At 39.4% G+C, this 19,794-nt stretch overlaps 1 protein-coding gene across 1 annotated transcript in view; it reads left to right on the top strand.

Moving 5' to 3' along the window:
• The window catches only part of il1rapl1a (interleukin 1 receptor accessory protein-like 1a), a 166,941-nt gene that overhangs the window by 8,469 nt on the left and 138,678 nt on the right, over positions 1 to 19,794 (top strand). The window contains 1 exon segment of the mRNA XM_019353318.2: positions 13,534 to 13,635. Within this exon segment, the coding sequence (XP_019208863.1) occupies positions 13,554 to 13,635 (82 nt within the window). The 5' untranslated portion in view covers positions 13,534 to 13,553.

The following is a 19,794-nucleotide window of genomic DNA, read 5'->3' as shown; positions in this document are numbered from 1 at the left end:
GTGCAGGGATGTAAAACAGAGAAATGCTCACATAGAGTGGCGCGCACAAGATTAAGCCTGGCAAATTGACTTGTCTTGATGTCTGATGAAATTGTATTTAAAGGTGTAATTTAATCATTTTGCTTTTGTAGAATTTGTGCGGAAAGTGAATCACAGTTGTAGCGCTCCTTAGAGACGTGGATGTTGGAAGTCTCAGAGCTGGCAGGTACTTGTAAGAAAGTGGTTCGAATTTTCAAGATCAGATTTGCTCACAACAGTGTAATTGTAAGCCGCGATCTCTCGGTGGACTGGCCCACAAAAAATAGACGGTGGGGGGAGGGGGGGGAGGGGGTGACTTTATGTCAATTTTCTGCTGCTTGGCTTGTCATCTTCCCTCTCAAATCCACTCTGATGGCCCTAGCTCTGAGCTATAAAGATGGGAAGACAAAAACAGACAAGGTCATGCAAGAATTGGCACGGGGGAGACAGAGAAAGACGCCGAGAGAGGAAAAGAGAACTCGAGGTGTTTCTACTGTTTCCTAAAGCTGAAACGCTCTGCCCTGTTGTTTTGTCAGCTGCAATGGTCTGTGTTATGGTGCAATGAGACCCCAGGGAGTGGGGACTGCCATAAATATTGCACTGTTCTGAGCAGCCGTCTCTGATGTGGGCTCACATTGTGCACCGGATGCTGGCCATTAGTGCTGTTGGTCAGTAATGAGTGGGCACCAGGGTCTTTAAAATAGTTTTCCAGTTGAGTTCACGCAGACGCACAAACAGGGCTAGCGCAACAGACAGCCTCCTTGTCAGATGATGAGCAAACATTTAAACTTTGGGATGTAGAGAACTCATAATAAACAAACACAAACAAAGGATGCTGGGTTGTTTTAATGTGTGCTGTGTTATAGTGAAGGGCCACTAGTGTTTGTTGGAGCTGACATTGCAGTGTGTTTTGTCGAAGGTCAATGACATCTATGGGTCTGTTCATCCTGGATATGCTTGTGTGTGTGTGTGTGTGTCTGTCTGCACACACATAGAGACACACACACACACACACACACACACACACACACACACACACACACACAGGCCGAGTCAGTCCTGTTCTTGGCTCCAGCAGTGATCTGGCACTTCTCCTAGTCCTGCAGCCCCTGCCATGCATCCCTCTCTCCCTCCCTTTCTCCTGCTGCCTCTCCTCCTCCCATCCCTCTTTTCTCCCTCCATCCACACACCAGTGCAGATCAGCCTGCCCGGGCCTTGCAGGGTGTCAGAAAAAAAAAAAAGAAATAAAAGAAAGAGAGCTGACTGGACTTTCACCCCAGCTCTCCCGGTATGCTTCCTCATTTCTGGCTGAGTTTTTAATGCTTTGCTATCATGTGATGGTAATATGGCAGCATTATGTACCCAAAATACAATATGCCACTCAAAAGATGTTGAACACATGGACTGTGAAGAGCCGTGACTAGTTACAGGCTGGAGCTGCAATAAACAAAGTCCATTCATTACTCCTTTGACAAAACCTAGATAACCCCACAGCAGGGATAGACACATGTACCAACACACATATAAGAATACCCTGTCTTAACTTTCTGTTTCAGTTCACATAAATCCTGTAATAAGATTCCATCTGAGATAAGTGGAGTGCTCCCCACAGGGCCCTTTCCCCTCTTGGAGACCCACAGCACTATAGAATGGATACAGCTGCGGTCAGAGAACAATCAATGCTACTGACTCTGTGTGTGTGTGTGTGTGTGTCCGTGTGTGTGGTTGTAACATGGATTTTAAATACTCTTCATGAATCACCAGAGAAAGCACATACTAGATATTAAATTTTAACGGCAACCTTGAATTTCCAGTAACCTAAACAGTTTTTTTTAAAAGCCAGGTCTAAACATTTCCATGCTTCATTAGATATGTGGATCACTATATCTGAAAACACTGCACCATTTGCATAACATATATATATGGTAATTAATCTCTTATTTTCTTGAAAAAAGAAAAGGATGTAGGATGTGTGCATTCAGACAAAGAACAAAAAGTATACAGGAGTGCAATGTCCACTTTGGTTTAGCTGAATATTGTACAGCATCCAAAACATTGATTTTAGAGTCCCATTGCATCATATAGTGCACTGTGGCCAGGTGGAGACAGTCAGGTGAGCATGTTGGGATTCTATAGACGAGAGAGTGAAGGTCACTGAGATGTGCTTATGGGGCATCGCTCACATAAAACAGCTGGGGTAATACAAGGTGGAGTGTTGGTGTACAGCAAGAGATAACAATGGGAGCACATGTTCAATTAAACATATACCATCCATTGATCCATCCCTAGTAAGTGTGATACCTCCTTTGTGTGTGTATTTAGGTCTGGTTGGCTGCAGGTATTTTACTGCAACACCCAGATGGCTGTCATTGGTTCACTTAATGCTGCTGCACATATATCTTTCTCTGTCAAAACTGACAGTACCTCAGGCTCTTTGTAGGCTCGAGGAAACAAGACAAGTTCAACTCTGTGACATACTGCCAGTAGTTTTGGTAACTCACACCTTGGTAAGTTCCTTTTTTTGTTTTTGTGGTGTGCAATCTGGTTCCATTTAGACTGAGCAAAGTCAGTTATTTTCATTTCGATAGCTGATACTGTAATAATCGAAAGAGTTAATTCATTCACATCAGTGGAAACATTTCTTTAAAGGTTGTGTTGAGATGAGGAAGCAGTTTATCACTTGAAACCTTCTGAATGGGTGTGCTCCAGTAGACTTTCTTTGTGTACAGGCTGTGATGAGCTGACCTGCTGCTCTTTGTGGATTTACACAATACAGATAGACAGTACATTGTTTATGCTGTCTTTATATTAGACACTATAAAGTTAGTATGAAGGTGGAATTCAGTGAATGAATCTAAGCAACGTCAGCTTAACTTCAAATTCATCTCTGCTACACTTGATGTGATCTAACTCTGACCATGAAACCACAGCCACTGTCCACCAGTCACACACAGTCCTTTACTGTGAATAACCACAGTACTGCAAACTAACCTGTTTATCCTGCGCTAACCTGCAGAGTTTTTCATGCAACCTTTAAATAGCACAAATAGTAACCAACAGGTTGTTTTGCAGTAGAGCTGGGCGATATAAGATTTTTTCATATCACGATATCCTTTTTTCATTTCAGGCGATAACGATATATATCACGATATAAGCCAAATAACTATATATGTAAGATTTAAATGTGATGTTGCTCACAAATAAAATGTGAAATAATCAGCAGCTTGTTTTGATTTAAATATTCATTTTCCATAATAAGTTCAACAGGGCAGATGTACTTAAAATGAGGCTTCAGTTTTATGGTAAAAATGGTAAATGGCCTGCATTTGTATAGCGCTTTACTCAGTCCCTAAGGACCCCAAAGCGCTTTACACTACATTCAGTCATTCACCCATTCACGCACACATTCACACACTGGCAATGGCAAGCTACGTTGTAGCCACAGCTGCCCTGGGGCGCACTGACAGAGGCGAGGCTGCCGGACACTGGCGCCACCGGGCCGTCTGACCACCACCAGTTTTATGCAAAATAAAGGCAAATATTACAATCTACACAAAAGGCAGCCGCTAAAGCGTTTAAGTTTCAAAATAGAACAAACAAAATAGACTACTAAATTGTCAGTTCCACTTAGAAACAAAATATTAATTCTAAAAATAAATCTTAGTTTATTTTACAGAAAAAGAGACAAAATTGACCAACTTACATAATATTGCTTTGGAAGCGCTGTCTGAGAGAAATGTTTATGTCCAGGGAGTTGGTAACGAGGATCCATTACCTTAATTAGCTGCTTGAATCCTTCATTTTCGACCGTGTTTATTGGTAGCATGTCTTTAGCAAGACAGTAAGCTATGGCATTCGTTATGTTGCTATGGCTCTTACCTTTTTTGTCATATGGTAAGACGCTGGCGAAAGCCGACTCAATTGACTGTTGCTGCTTCACAGGGATTCCCCTGGTTGTTTTCGATGACGAATTAGCGCTTTCAGTCAGAGATTGAGCGTGCTCCAGTGGGTGGCACTGCTTCAGGTGATAAAAAAGGTTTGTTGTATTTCCAGACTTTGTGGGAACATGCTTTCAGCACAATTTACAGTGCGCGTTACGCTGTTTTTTGTCAGACTTCAAATAGCCGAAATACCTCCACACTACGGAACTTCTCTGGCCTTTCCTTTCGACAATCTCTCCGACATTGGAACCGTCATCTGTGTTCCCTTCGGTATTCTGGTCACCAAAAACCCGGCACGGCGGCTGGCTGCTTCTCAAACAAATACACACGTGCGCCTTGGCACTTGAGCTGTACGTAACAAGTTACGTGACGTGACGCTGCGGCTGTGATTGGTTCGGCTCTGCGCTACTTAATTTTTATTGGCTATTGGTTTTTTTTATAAGACAGGAAGAGAGAGATGAGGTCTATCGCAATAGTTTCATTTTTCTATCAAGAAAAAGTTATTTCGCAATACATATCGTTATCGTTTTATCGCCCAGCTCTATTTTGCAGCAAGTTTCACAACATGAAAAAACATATCACATGTACAGACCCAATATCTTATTTTAAAACAAGAGGACTTACATGTAAGCTTTACATTTCCAGTTTTTCAAATACCACTGAGCAGTCCTTACCTTTAAATATGACCTCCCTTCTTCCTCTTTCTTTCTCCTTCACGGAGTGAAGTTAGGTCTCAGGTTAGGTTAGGAAGTTAGGTTTTTCTCTTCCTGTGAAATATAGCAGCTGGACCTTTAAGCTAGCAACACACTGTGCAGCAAGCTGTAGACACAGTTTGTGTGTTTGCTGATGTTTTTTGAACTGATAGAAACTTTGCAAATGACCTACTTAAAAAATGTTACTCACTTTATGTTTGCTCCTCTTCAGTAGGGCTAGCTAAATGCTGAAGTACCGTAACCGTAACTTATGGACACCTGCAGTCGTTCCGATGTTGTGAATAAAAATAATAATAAATAAGTTGAAACACCGGCCATCAGCGCAAAGCAGTCTCGCCTCATCAGACCTCTGACATCATATAGAGAACTGCTGCTCAGTGGACATTTTCTCTTTTTCAGACCATTTTCTGTAAACCGCAGAGATGGTTGTGTGGAAAAACCTCAGTAGATCAGCAGTTTCTGAAATACTAATTTCGCATTGAGTTCCTGTGTATGATTGACTGATTTTGCATTAATGAGCAGCGTATCTAAAAAAGTGGCCAGTGAGCATATAAATCAAAGCAAGATGCCATTCAGAGAACGAACTGGAAACTTTTCAGAATACCTTGACAGATTTAAAACATACAGAGATGATGAGATGAAGTGTATGTTTATGCAGCTGTGACGACCTTGCATACGTACACATAAAAAATGTTCTTCCAATAAAAAGTGTTTGATATTACTTTTAAATAGCAGGATAAACACACAAGCATGTTGGAAAACAACCATGGCTAGATGTTTCTTGAAATGTTTTTCGCAACAGCGTGCTTGTCTTAATTTATGATGCTCTGATCCAAATACAATTGATTATGCAACTTACAGTTGGATTTTTCATTGGAGGTATCTTTCTTATCTGTTGTAACTCTTCTCAACCCCTGCTTCCTTATTTCCTCCACTTTCCTCTCCATTTCTTTTAGTTCTCTCTATTCCCAGCCTGTCCTTAGTCAAGCAGAGAATCGATTTTTAAACAGGCAGGACTCTGGGGACCGAGCAGAGAACCATTATTGGCCTCGTTTAGGCTCCATTGCTACTACGATGGCTTCTCCAGACAATAGGACAGACTGTCATGGATACCAAATCGTAAATGCACATTCCAGGTGAAAACTGCTCAGGCCAGCATTTCCTTTCCTCAAGGAGCTTTGTTTTAAAGGAAAAAAAACAGACATACACAGTCTTTTTTAGACGACTGCAATGCCTCTCTACACCCCATGTCACAATCGAAAGCAAGATAGGATGGGAATATAGCAAATGTATAGTCTTTTTTTCCACGCTGCAAGCTACCTTTTTACTTTTCCAGCGCTGGCTTAGTTTTTGTGGAATTGCAACATATGGTGATGTGTTTCTACTGCAGCGGCTGCTGATTCCTCATCAGGCATGCTGCGCTCCTGTACAGCAGCTGTATGTCTGTCAGGCAGCTGAAGCGTGCAGATCCAATCAAAGTCCTCATTTTCTATCTCGGATTGAAAGTTTCCATGAAAGCTTCTGCAGCAGACCTTTTTCATGACAGACGTTTTAACTCGTCACAGTGAAGAGAGCACATGGAATTAACAATCCCTCACTTCCATTAATTGTCCTCATAGTTCATGACAGTGAACCAGCATGCACAAAATCAGCACCTCGCTTATTTGGAATTCAACCATCATTACTGTACATGCCAAGTCAGAAGGTCGAATATAGTCAAGGTTTATCCAAGACATGTCCTGGATTGTGTAATAGAGTCCCAACTTGCATGTTTTCCTTCACACTTTTGTTTTTAACACTGAGAAACAGAAAAAAAAGTTGAATTTGAGAAAAACTTCTATGACTGTCACTCTGTCATAATTCTCAAAGTCTTTTACCTAGAGGAGAAAGTGTTTTGTTTGAGTTGTCGCACTTTTAGACAAGTGTGTTGACACTTTAATATATACTTGGATGTCCTCTAACTTCAGATGTCAATATCAGACTGCAGTTTGGCAGATGAAGGATATTATGCTCCACGCCTAAAAAAAATCTGAATCAATTTAAACAAATCAATAACCATTTGGGGATATTTTTATTCACTTAAGTTGATGAGAGGATACAATTTAGCAGGTACTTGACTAGAATCTATTGCTGTTGCCTGGCTACATGACTCGGGTATCATGAGAAATTGATGTGTAAATTACAATGTGTATATAATAACTGTATATTTTTGTGTTGATTATACAATAACAATAATAATAATAATAATGATAATAATGATGATAATAATACTAATAATATGAAGAACTTTATTAATTCCTTACATGCAGACTGGAGGGATCTTATTCAAGTTAAAGGTCTCTTTTAAGCTGGCTAGTTACCAGGTTAGTGTCCTATTGTGTGTTTTAGATCTTTTGCAACCAGGGAACATATCAGCTAATCTGCTGACTAAGCCTCTGGGGTAGCCAGGCCAAGGCCTTCTCCTTTGTGCACCAGTCACTTTTTTATAAATGGAAACAAATTTTTAAAAGCTAATTAAAATGAAAAAAAAGAAGAAAGAAAAACCTTAAATCTTTTTTTGAGTACAGTTAATAGTTTCGGTATTGCACTTCAGCAAATTCATTCCGCCCTTTGCTCTTCGCTAACCACATGCAACTAAATGTACAATAGTGCAACTGGTCAATAAAAGTTGGACTATAAGGAAACTATAAATAGAAACCAAATATGATATATCAAATATCTTGTTCCCCTGGCTACAAATTCTGTATTGTTGTATACATTACATTTCAGCATGCATATTTACTATAATAAACTAAAAACATGTTTGCAATGAGTAAAGAATATGTTAAATATAGCATAATGCCTACAGAGTTCACTGAACTGCGCTGAATCTTCATTGGTGCCAGAACAAACTGTGCACATTTGAGCTTGTTCTTGCAATGTAGCAATTAGAGCAATAACAAATCAGAATAATATAATAGCCACCCATCCATCCACAACCCGGACAGGTTGCCAGTCTATGGTGCAGAGTAAAAAGTGCTTTAGATGAAACTTGTCAAATATGACATCAAAACATAAAGGCACAACATTCATCCATATTTAAAATGTTCTATGTTTGTGTGCACACTCCAGTTTATTTACCATTCTGTGGAAGTGGTGTGCTTGCATTTGCCATTGTTTTTAGTCTACCTGTGTGTCAGTTGTGGTCCAGCAGCCCCAGTGGGGTGTGTACACTAAATGGGTGAGGAGCGCGTTGGCCCCTGCTCTCCATCAAAGGCAGCATCGACTAGAAGCATAAGGGCGTCTCTGTGGCCAGTCATCCTTGGACAGCTGACAATGGCCTGGGCACGGGAGACCTGGCTGAAAGCAATCAACAACTGCAGGAAAATGCTTCACTGCTGGTGGAATGTGTGTGAAGTCAGACCTCAACAACCCACGGCCTTTGCTCTTGACCGATCATGAGCAAACGGCTTTAGTTTGCCTTGAAGCTCTTCTAATTAATTATGTACACAGCACTGCATTTTATGTGCTTGAATGTGTTCTTTACGTGCATGCGCGGTCTCCGTGTGTTTATGTTCGAAGTTCAGAGAACAGCAGGGGTGTGGATTGGCTCAGGATCGTGTGGTAATTAATCTCACTCAGTGAAGAGGTGCGTGTTGGGACTGAGGCAGGGCATAGTTCACAGCACCTTGCTCGTTAGCTCTAACCACCTATGGCCAGCCTCTGGAGATTAACGAGGGCTGGTCATGGTCAAAAGCGGTCAAATGTGTTTTAACGAAAGCTCACCCGGTGTACCACCAAACTTATTTTTTATTCCGAGGCAGTGATTCACATTACAACTGCACAATGCCGCTCATGGGGCCTGACTCACACTGTGACACATCTGGCAAACAGCAGAGCAAACACACATGTGCGCGCAGATGCCACATTGAGCAGCATGAGGAACAGGTAAACATACAGTAAGCATAGTTACAGTATGCTGTGCCATTTACTAGCTATCCCAGCATGAATCTCTTTGACACAGTGACACATAGAAACACCTATGACTCATTCGGCTGAGTGTGTGTTTGCTTGTGCTTGTCTTGTTCATCTTCATCTGTGACTGCTCTGCTTGCTGGTGTCGCATTTGATGTTAGCGTAGCTAAATCTACAGATGAAGAGAAATAACGATGAAAGTTAGAGAGCTGCATCTGCACACAAGTTCACATTCATTTTTGAATAATTTAGATTTTCTCTTTAATTTGATTGAATTCACTGTTGAACCTGCGTTCTGTTATCAGTAATGTCAGTCGGTTTATTTATCTCTAAGAGGGTAGCTTCAAAGGTAATTTTACAGTCACTGGCTGCTGATGCTCATAAATAATGCAGAGTTTTATAGAATAGATGGTGGTATACAAATACCGTATATATATATATTTGTATGTACACATTTCCATACACAACATCAGGGTTATGATCTGTATACAGATAAGAAAAATCTGTTGAAATCTCATTTAATATTCCGCAGTTATTACTCATGTAATATTGATCAAAAAGCACTTGGCCTGTTTGTGTGTGTGTGTGAGAAAGATTAAACCCTTGTATTTGCAGCAATGGGATACACTCATCATCTATTCCTGAGAATAAATTGTCCTACCTGCACTTAGCAGAGACAGCTAATGAGAGACCCTTGTGCTCTTTCTTGAAGCACTCGTCGTAATGAACGTCATACCTTGTTGGATAAATAGTCTAGGTTGAATTTGCCTCTTTAAATGTTCACTTTTACGTCTGTTATCTGTTTCACATTTTCACTTGGACCGACTATTTTGTTATATTAGAAACAGTAGACGACATAATGTAGAAGTTAGAGCTAAAAGGAAGCAGCAGGGATAACTCCATGGACGCAGCAAGATTTGGATAAATTCTTTTTAGGTCAGAGTCACGTCTTACGATGTACTTTACCTAAGACCACAGCATGGTCTGCCTTCAAATTAGATTAAATCTCTAAATCACATGATCAATCACCCATGGCTTTCTATGCCAAGATGGCGGCGTTTTCCTTCTCTCTCTTAAGATGGCACAACTTCATCCTATATCAGCAAGGTGTTTTTGGCCTGTAATTGCGTGAATTTGCGTGCACTGCCTTGAGAGATAAGAAAAAATTGGAAATGAGAATAACATACTCAGGTCCGATGGAAGCACACACACATAGACAACATGAACAGAGCAATGGGGGTGTGTGAGCAACCAATAGCCTGAGGTGATAATTGAATTTGGGAGGAGATACTGCTATCCCGTAAGATACAGTCCCGTAACAATGGCAACAGACACTAAATTCCTCTGCTACTTTGTCAGGGGCGAGTCAGCAGGCGGTGGTGGGCCATGCCCCTCATTTTCTGGTAAAAAACAGCAGGCAAACGGCATGTGTGCTACTGTGGGTGATGATGTGTGCATGCTTCATGCATCGCTGAAGCGTGGATCTCACGCCATGCCTCTGTGTGTGCCTCCTCAAACACACCTGCTCCTGACGCCTCAGAGAAAAAGCTTGGCTCTTAACTATACAAGCAACAGAGCAGTGTCATATTAGAATAAACGGATATAGTACATATTGCGATTCACTTACATGCAGTACTTTTATATATTTTTAATTTTTAAAAGCATGAAATCCTTTTTATTGGACACTTTGAAATTGCCTTTTGGGAATTTTTTTCTTGTCCTGGATTTTATATAGTTTAATACCTAAGAAACGTCTACCTTGTATGTTTAAGTCAAACTCAAGCTTTCTTTGTTTTGGGACACTAACCATAAAGATAATATGGTGTACGCTTCCACTGAGCATTATAAAATGATGAATGAAGCGTCGAGGAATGCAAAAACATTTAATAAAGTCTACACTAAGGTAGTCAAAGAGCTGCTTTATTGAGTTTACATGCGGATGTCTAATGTGTGTAGCTTTACTCAGTCTGTCCTAAAAAGTACGCTGAGAATCTGTCCTGTGGACCGTTCTTGTTTTTAAGTTCCTTTTTTAGCTCTTTTGTGTTGGGTTAAACAGAGGTGACAGGAAATGAGGTGGGTTTTGGGTGTTTGTATGGTTTGTTAGCGGCTGCATGTGAAGTGCACAATCCTTCTCTGTGTGCGAGGATAGCAGGCTGGTGATGTCATGGCTGGCAAGGCCCAAACTGAGATTGTGAAGGCGTAACGCGACCGGGATTCAGAGCAGGGTCACTAACATTGTTCTGTTGAATTAGGCTGTAACGGAGGGGCAGCTTCCCATCCTGCACAAACCCGCCTGCCAATCATTTTGTTTAGTGAATCAACTTTTCACAACTAATTACAGTTTTGTTTTCTTTTTTGTGCCCGATGCCAACGATTGAGAGCTTAAAGCAAAAATATTAACAGGAATTATGGGAAGATAGAGACCAGAGTTAAACTGCTCATTTTATGGTTACACGGTGCTCATTTTAGCCTCCATGACAGTTGATATAGCAGAATGCTTTAACACTGAATACCAGGCTGATCACATGACGTCCTGACATTTACAGACCGCAGAAATACAGTGAGGACACTAAACGAAAGAGAGACGGCAAGCTAACTATAGAGTAGAAAAAAGAAAGGTACAGTATGTAAATAAACTACCACGCTGTGACAGTATTGAAATCTTTCTCTGTGCATGTGGTCCCTTGACTTTTCAGTTTTTTACCTTTTTTGTCTATTTTTTAGCTTCGTCTCCCTTGCCGGTTTGAACTTAAACAGTATCGCTACATTAGTTGTGGAGTATGTTTATCTTTAAAGAGGTATATAGTCATTAAGACTTCTATAGTCTGGGGATATTTCTGATAGGTGATTACATAACCATAAACCATCATGGAGTTACAGCTGAGGCTAAAAACACATTCACAACTCTCCAGCTTATTGCCATTAAAGAAAAGAAAAAAGGAGGAGCAAATCAGCTGTGGTGTTTCACAGGAATTTTATTGGCATAATGGTGTTTATTGACTGAGAGTTGTTTCCTAGCAGAATGTGATTGAGGAGCAGAGAAAGGGTTCTTTTTTAAAGTAGGAGCTGTGAGTGCCGTGTAAACACACGCTGAGAGAGGCCCCTTTCATTAGCTATGCTAATCTGCAGGGCACGTGACTAGCTGTGGATTCCAAGGTCCCTCCTGGCTCTGTCTCTCTTAGTTTTTGTCTTCAAAGAGCCTATCTTTTCATTTCGGGTTCATTGGGTCAGTTCTGTGTGTGTTGTTTTATTCATTTCTATGCAGTTTGATTGAAAGGAACATTATCGAGCTATTGCTCAATCTTCCCCTCTTGTCCTAAAGAATTTTGGTTATCTGGTACTAAAGACATACTCCTACACAAGTAGATATAAGAGTTTCTTTGCACCACAGAGTCAACTCTCGCCCCTCCTTTGTTATCCGTGCTTCAAAAGAAACAACACAAGGGATTTCTGTCTACCTTTGGATAAAACATAGGAAAAAGGAACTAGCAAGGAATAAAAAAAAAAAAAAAATCTTAGACGTGAAAGAAATTGAGCAGACATAGTAATAGGGAAGCAGAAGCCAGCAGCTGGCTAACTTAGCACTAGACTTAAAATAAGGCATAAGCTCCTTTATATTTCACTAACAGTTGATTAACGGTTCATAAATATGTTTTATCTTATGTCATGCCATTAAAAAGTCTAAAACGAATGGAAATAGACACTTTAGAAGCTTCTGGTCTAAAACAATGTTGATCTTAAGCACTGACAAGAAAGTTGAGCAGCACCAGGCTAATGATTTACACCGCTAATGCTAAGTGATCCAAAACAACTAATGACAGTGTATAATGTATATGGGTGTTTTGACCTAATACTTGAAAGGAAATTATAATTTCAACAAGGCTTTCTTGTCCAAAATTTCACCCTCCTAACAGCCATCAGGTCAGCAGCAACCTGCTGAGGGTTTGAGTCAAATTACATTTTAGCCAGAAGCTAAACAAGCACATTTTGAGACCCTGCAAATGTACTCTATTTGCACACTGCATATTTACCACAGTTCTGTAAGCATTCATATTTAGGCATGCAACAAAGGGGTCTTAAGATTATCCTAATCCTAAACATGTCAGTGGCAAATTGGGTGATGCTAACAGGTTAAATGGTAACTAATTTACTTCCCAATTGTGATTCTTGTTTGATGTCTTGAAAAATTTATTACATAGATGGATATTGCCATGAGCATAACCTTTAAGCTAATAAACAGTTTCTTCTTAAATTTATACAGCAGCTGCAGCACTATTTCAGGACCTGGCTATTAAGGGGTAATTACTACATGTTAGATTATGTCATTTACTCAGAGAAGATGAGAGGTAGAGAGTGAGTCACCTCCATTAATTAATATAATAAGCGTCGATATAAGGGGTATAGGTGGGATATTTGCTACATCACTTTGAGTCAGAAGGTGATCATTTTAAATTCCCTCAAGGTCCCACCTCCTCCCAACCCCCTCGGTTTTTAATGAAAACGGCGATTAAACTGGTCGTTCTTACACGTGTAATTATTTCTTTATTGATTTGTCAGCATCTTATGGAATGGTGTTTCATGAAATATATCCCGTTAATGATAACTCGTCTGAATTTCAACCACGAAAGAAAATCATTCTAAGAATGACCCCCCGCACCCCCCCAGGGGAATGTGGAAATTGGTATGTTGATCTAAGTGTCTGAGTATGTTTAAGTTGGTGTGCAAATATTTGCACAAAAGTGTGTGTGTGTGCGCGCTCTCTGTAGTTTTTGCAGAACATCCCTCCGCACTGACACTTACTCTTGTCTAGTAGTACAAAGAGGTACTTGATCTCATGTAATGGCAGTGACTGATGGCTCTTTCTCTCTCTCCTGCCATCCCTATTCTCCCTCCTTCGCTCTTTTTAGGCTGTGAGGACGGGGGGAAGATGAGACCTCCCAGCCCTCTGATGATCCTGCTGTACATCACCCTGTCCAAGAGTGTAAAGGTGGTCTCTAAGAGAGGCTCAGGTATTTTACTCCTACTTCTTATGTGCATGCACATCCTCTGTGTAGCTGTTTTCATGCATGTGTGTGAGTAGACTCCAATGTTTACAACTGCTAATATTAATGGTTGGCGCCACTGGCTGATGTAATTTGAAGACTTGTAGTCAATTTTAATGATTAAACTGTTTTGTGTAGTTGTTTGTTAAGTTCTGTCGGTGCTAAATATCAATAGTCTAGAATTTATGTTGCAGTTATTATGACTATTAGACTGTGTTTAGCCTGTGAAAATGTATTGTTTCTTGACAATAATTGATAATAATCCACCACATAATTCTGCAGTTGTCAAAAACGGGTATATAAGTAATTGCTAAGAATGTAACAATGGAAAGCAGTTCACCTGTTACTGCAGTTTTTTATTTTTTTGTATTTGTCTCTAAGGTGAGGAGCATGTGACTTGACACACAGATTTATAGCGTAATGGAGAATTAGCAAGATCTACCTCAATAAAAAAAGAGTGACAGCTTCCAAATGATCCAACTGCTCAGTGACTGGGTCACCAAGGGTTAATGTGAAACTCATTATGGCTCTAAATGCCAGCAAATTGAACATCAATTGTGAGCAAATGCAAAGGTCAAAAAAGAAAATAGAGAGCAAAAAGACTGAAAGTAGAAACTTTTCATGACATGAAGTCTGGGGTGTAAGGAAAACAGCTGACACTCAACACTCAATGTAGAGCTTGTTGGTGATGGTCAGAAAATCCTTTCAAATATTTATTTTATGTCATTTCTACATAAAACAAAATACTTTTCTATTGTAGGTAGTAATCTAACATTAATCCTTGCTTGAATCCAGAAACATATTTGTTTCATATGCATGCTACTTATGCAAACATTCAGTGAATGAATCTTTAGGATTTGAGAGAAGAAGAAATTCTTTGGTTCTGTCTCTGACCTACTGTGAAAGTATGAAATGTCTCTTAGTATAGCATGAACACCATGTTGATGGTGTCCACAGCTGTCTGTGTGCATGTCCGCGAGGAACTGTAATCTGTTGGTCTTTGTGTGCTTCTGTTTACCTCTGTGTGGATGTACTGCAGCCACGCAGGCATGTCTGAAGATTTAAAACATGACCTTTAGCTTCTATATTTATAGGAAAGCACACTCCCTGGAGTGAAAGGGCAACTTATCAATGAGTTTATGTGCTTTAATATCCAGTGACAGTGATTGTCAGTGACACAGAATGCAAAAACACTAACCTACTAATATAAAGAAAAAATATTAAGAATAAAAACAGGATGCAATCTTTACTATGCAAACCACATTGCTGTTAGTGGTACCAAGTAAAATCCTGATTAGAATTCAAATGTGTGTTTTTGCAAAAGGAGTTATTTTAGAAGCTTGTTGGCATATTTGACTAATCACCAACATGTTAGCTAGCCAGACGGGCCAGCACGAGTTACAGTAACAATCTAATAACTTGCTTATATTTTATGCATAATTAGGCCGTTCTCAGAATTGAATCATTTCACTCAATAAAAATTTGTGGACTGAAAAACCACTCCACATAAGTACACTTGTTATAGTGTCATCACAGGTATGCACAGTCTATTCAAAATAATGATTTTGCCATTTTGATAGTAAGAATATTTTAACTTGCTGTTGTGGCCCGGTGGATTGTTCACATTTTTTAAATTCTACAAGAAAAAAGTATCCAAGTTAATCAAAAAACATTTATGAAGGTCATATAAGAAAATTGTGTCTGCTTGTTGGTTAAATGTGCCATTGTGTTAACTTGTATGAATTATGCATCTCATTGATTAAATGTCTATGGATCTCTGTTCCTTCAGACTGAGCGTCTAGGTTCTCCCAAAGTGGATTTGAATGTCATCAACCCTTTAAATGGCTCAATACCACATTAATATGGATAGCATAGGTGCTGTCCTTCACCTGCTCATTGACCAGAAGTTCTGTATCACACTTTGTGATCATTTAGGTGTAAAACTGGTGTCGTAAAGCCAGTGTATCAACTATACCTACTTAACTAATCAACTACAGGGTCTCGTATATCATCTCATTTATGTGCTGCCGCCATCAACATTATACAAGATTTCCACTATTAAATACCCCTGTCGCAACTTACCAGTAGAAAAGTACCTATTTGCAGTATCTATGGGAGTGATAACAACTGATCATGGCCATTTAAATAGATGACACTAAACTACTACACTCCCACAATTAACAGGAGCACATTATTTCAATGCAGACCCACACAATGGCTGTTGAACATCTCTGAAGGAAATAGGCAGGGAAAATAAGATCTAGAAAGTTTGCCAACTTTGTAAACGCCCCTTGAAAATATACGATGCACATTTTATGAGTCGGCAGAGTAAAAATGATAAAAATTGTACATTCTTTTATGGTCGTGTTGCGTTAAAGGCAATGGTAAATGCAGCCATTAAACTACACTGAACTTTAGATCTATAACATGTAAAAGTGGTGCTTGGCCTCGTAGAAGTGGTGACCTTACTTACATGCAAATGAGTATGAAAATGATAATAAAATAGTCTATTCAAAATACAGCCAGTGTCTCAGACATTCAAAGTATACCTTGTAGGTCAAGGGGAGAGCACTTATGCATTGCTAGTGATGTGTTTCGCAGTTCACCTTTGACTGGATAAAGACCACGCCCACAAAGCCATTGTTTAAATGTTGTTTAAAAAATGCATGTTAGACAGTAGGGTAAATGAATTTCAGTCATCAATTTGATCCTTTAATCAGTTTTGTAAGTGCACAAAAAATTATTCTGTGTTATTATTATCAATCATTTTTCTGTCTTGTACATAATTACGAACAAGTCAAAAATATGATGGCTTAGACTACAATGAATTCTCTGTGTTATGCTTAGAGTACAGTCAGTCATTAAGTGACTAAGTTGAAATTGCTTAACTCCATGTTTTTGCTTGTGTGTCCGTTTTGTATGACCCTATCCACATACACTAGTACCTGTGTGTTTGTATGATTTGGTCTGTGGAGGATTTTGGCATAGATCAGAGTCAGGATAACACATCCGGTCAATCGAGTAGGTCCTCTGGGTCCTTCGGTCAATTATTGATGGTGGTAAAGTCAATATTACCTCTCAAGTGTGGGGTCACAGACATCTGACTGACACAATGAAGGTAAGCTAGCCTTCTTTGAAAGACTGCCCTCGCCTCTCTGCCAGCAGCACAAAGGGAAGCCTGAAAGATTATAAAAAGATTATCAATTAAGTCATGGGAAAAATCAAGCTCACATAATGGACACTGTCATTTTAGCTCCATTTCTTTCTCTGTCTCACACAAACTAATGGAACATCCAGCAGTACTGAATTTGGACGGTAAATCCATCAATAAATAATGCCTTTTTTATTTGTGATCAAAAAGAATAATGAAAAAGAGTAAATAACTCAGTGCTGCAAGTTTGTAAGGATAGTATTAGTGTAGTTGTTTGCATGAAATTAACATTCCATTCATTATTTACCCTGAGCAAAATTTTGTTGTTTTTGCATCTGTTTCTCTAAATGGGAAATGGTCCTGAAAAATTAATCTTTTTACTTACCTATTTATTTATTGTTTTATTTTGAATAATTGATTTTGCCCGAAGACAATTAGCTCAAAAATGGTTTAATTGAAAAATGTATTTTCCTGCACCTTCAGCTTTGATCACTGGCTGCTGACAAACTGAAGAGAATTGAGGTTAAAGATGAAATGTAGTGGTACAGGAGATTAATTTGCCGATAAAGCCACATGATAGGTGATTGTTTTCTGGCTCAGAGGTTTGGGATATTTATCTTCTTGTGCTGGAGATGAAGAGATTGAGCACGTGGACTTCCATGGCTGCTCAAAAAATTAACAAATCACCATCCCTGAACTGGGTTTTCCAAACCAGTCCAAAACAGAAATTTTGGAAGATAAAGTTTGAGACAAAGAAAGAAAAGCTGGGGCTACTCTTCTAATGAATTGTTTGTGGGGCATTCTCTTTCCAATGGGAAAACTCTATTGTTTTCATAGAGTTACAGAAAGAAGAATTTGACTCCACAACCTTGAATAGTTTCGGGTAAGAATCAGTTCTGAGGGCTTGATTAGCCCTCAAGAGATACTGTATGAAGCAACAATACAATTGATTTTTCCCTCCCAATGTCTGGATGTCATTCCCAGCGTTCCCCAAAATCCTATAATTATCCAATGTGAAGTCTGCTTAAGCCTGAATTTCCCAGAATAATGAGTTTCCCAAAGGTCTGAAAGCTGTTTTTCCCTTGCTCTTTATGACACACTTGGTACTACTCATGCTTTTAATGACCCTTCAAGCTCAGAAGAATTAGATATCAATTGGGGTAGACTATTGTTTTTGGTTTGTGTGGTGTGCACACCACACAAACCAAACTCCCCAACCAGAAACAATAGTCTACCCCAAAACAATAGTTAACATGTGCAAGCAACTATGAGCTGTTTATACACAGATCTTATTTTTTTGACCCACACATGCTGTGCTCCTGCAAATGAGGGTTTGTTACTCCAGGCATTGTGCTCACCTAGGTGTTATTTTGCACTGGAATGACCAAAGTAATGCTGACTCTGCCTGAGAGTCAATACTGGTGACAGAAACAAGCTGTCCATCAAGCTCCAGTTGTCTCTGTCGGCCCGTAAAGATCCAGACTTTAATCAGAGAAGACAGGGACTCTTTAACTGGGGTCTTAGTCTTCTTACAAACCCAATTATCAGTTTGAAGCTCGGCGAAAGAGACACTGAACACTGTGGAATATGGATAACAAATTTATAGACAAAACAACAAACCCCTTGGTCTGCACACTGCAACACAATACATTGTTAAACTGTGTAAAAGTAAAGTAAGAGAATGGGGATAGTCAAAATTACACATGGTGTCTGAGTATTGCTGAAAGGATAGACGGATTAAGTCACTGGAAAAGTAGAATTGTGACATTGGTAATCAGTCAACTATATTCGACTATATCTTTTTCCTTTAATTAGACTTCTCAGGCATATAAAGTGGCTCTTTTTTAAAGGTTGTTGTCATGCAAAATAGTTCTAAATTTAACATTTTGGATCATGGAAGCGTCCCATAGGAACATGTAATTTATTCCTTGATTTATTACAACACTGTACATGTAAAATGGATCCAAAAACATAATCCATAACGTAGAAATCAAGTAGACATCTTATATACATCTAGTTTATAGGGAAATACCAAGTTATTGGTTTATTGGCCATATTGCTTGTATTTTCATAGAAAGAAAATACTCTCTGTATTTGGTGAAAATGATGTAACCCACCGTTTTCTACTGGAAAACAATGCAGTGGGGTGTTTAATTTCCTTTGACCGACAATGGCACTTCAGATATTTCTAGTGGACTTTATGCTGTTATGTTGTTGGATAATTTTTACCATTTACATATCCTCGCTGGTGAAACTATATACTTTGTGTAGTGAGATGATCACTATCTAGCATTATCTTTCCAGGGAGCATCCAAAGTAGTGTGCACTGAGTGAATTTTGGGCACGTCTGGACTGAAAACAAAATGCTAATTTAGACATTTCTCTGTTGATCCCCTCAAAGACCTTGTGGCACTGCACTGTCCACTGGACTGAATCAGAGTTGCAGCAGCGAACAGTCAAGAAAATGACAACTGAGGAAACTGAGAGGCTGAGGATGAATGGGCAGCGGTTGAAGTTGGCCAAATAAACCAAATGAACCTCTTCAGTTTTGGGCCTTGGACATATAATGTTTCCTAAGTGTTTTATAAACATGCTTGCTCTCGTCCAAAGAAATATCCTTCCAAATATTCACTTTTCAGGGTGACAATATAGTTATGAGGTAAAGGTATGGCATTATCAAGGATGATGTGACATTTCAAACAATGGGGACTCAGGAATTGGTTCAGTTGGTTCTGAAGAGTGGCTGCCTGAAAGTGTACATGCGCTTTGTGGGATAAAGAAGGACAGACAGGTCTTCCTGATTTACAAATTATGTATATTAGCAATGCTGAATGCTAGAAAGGTTGCGCTTTGAATACGACCAACATCCAATTCAAAATTAATGTTGAATTCATAATATTTTCACAAGCTTTGCAGTCCGTGTGGTTTTTCAGTGACTTTGCCCAATAATTCTATTACTATACATTAAAGCCAAC

This window comes from Oreochromis niloticus, linkage group LG16 (assembly GCF_001858045.2).
Source record: "Oreochromis niloticus isolate F11D_XX linkage group LG16, O_niloticus_UMD_NMBU, whole genome shotgun sequence".
NCBI classification, from domain to species: domain Eukaryota; kingdom Metazoa; phylum Chordata; class Actinopteri; order Cichliformes; family Cichlidae; genus Oreochromis; species Oreochromis niloticus.
This window is presented reverse-complemented; position numbering and strand designations above follow the sequence as displayed.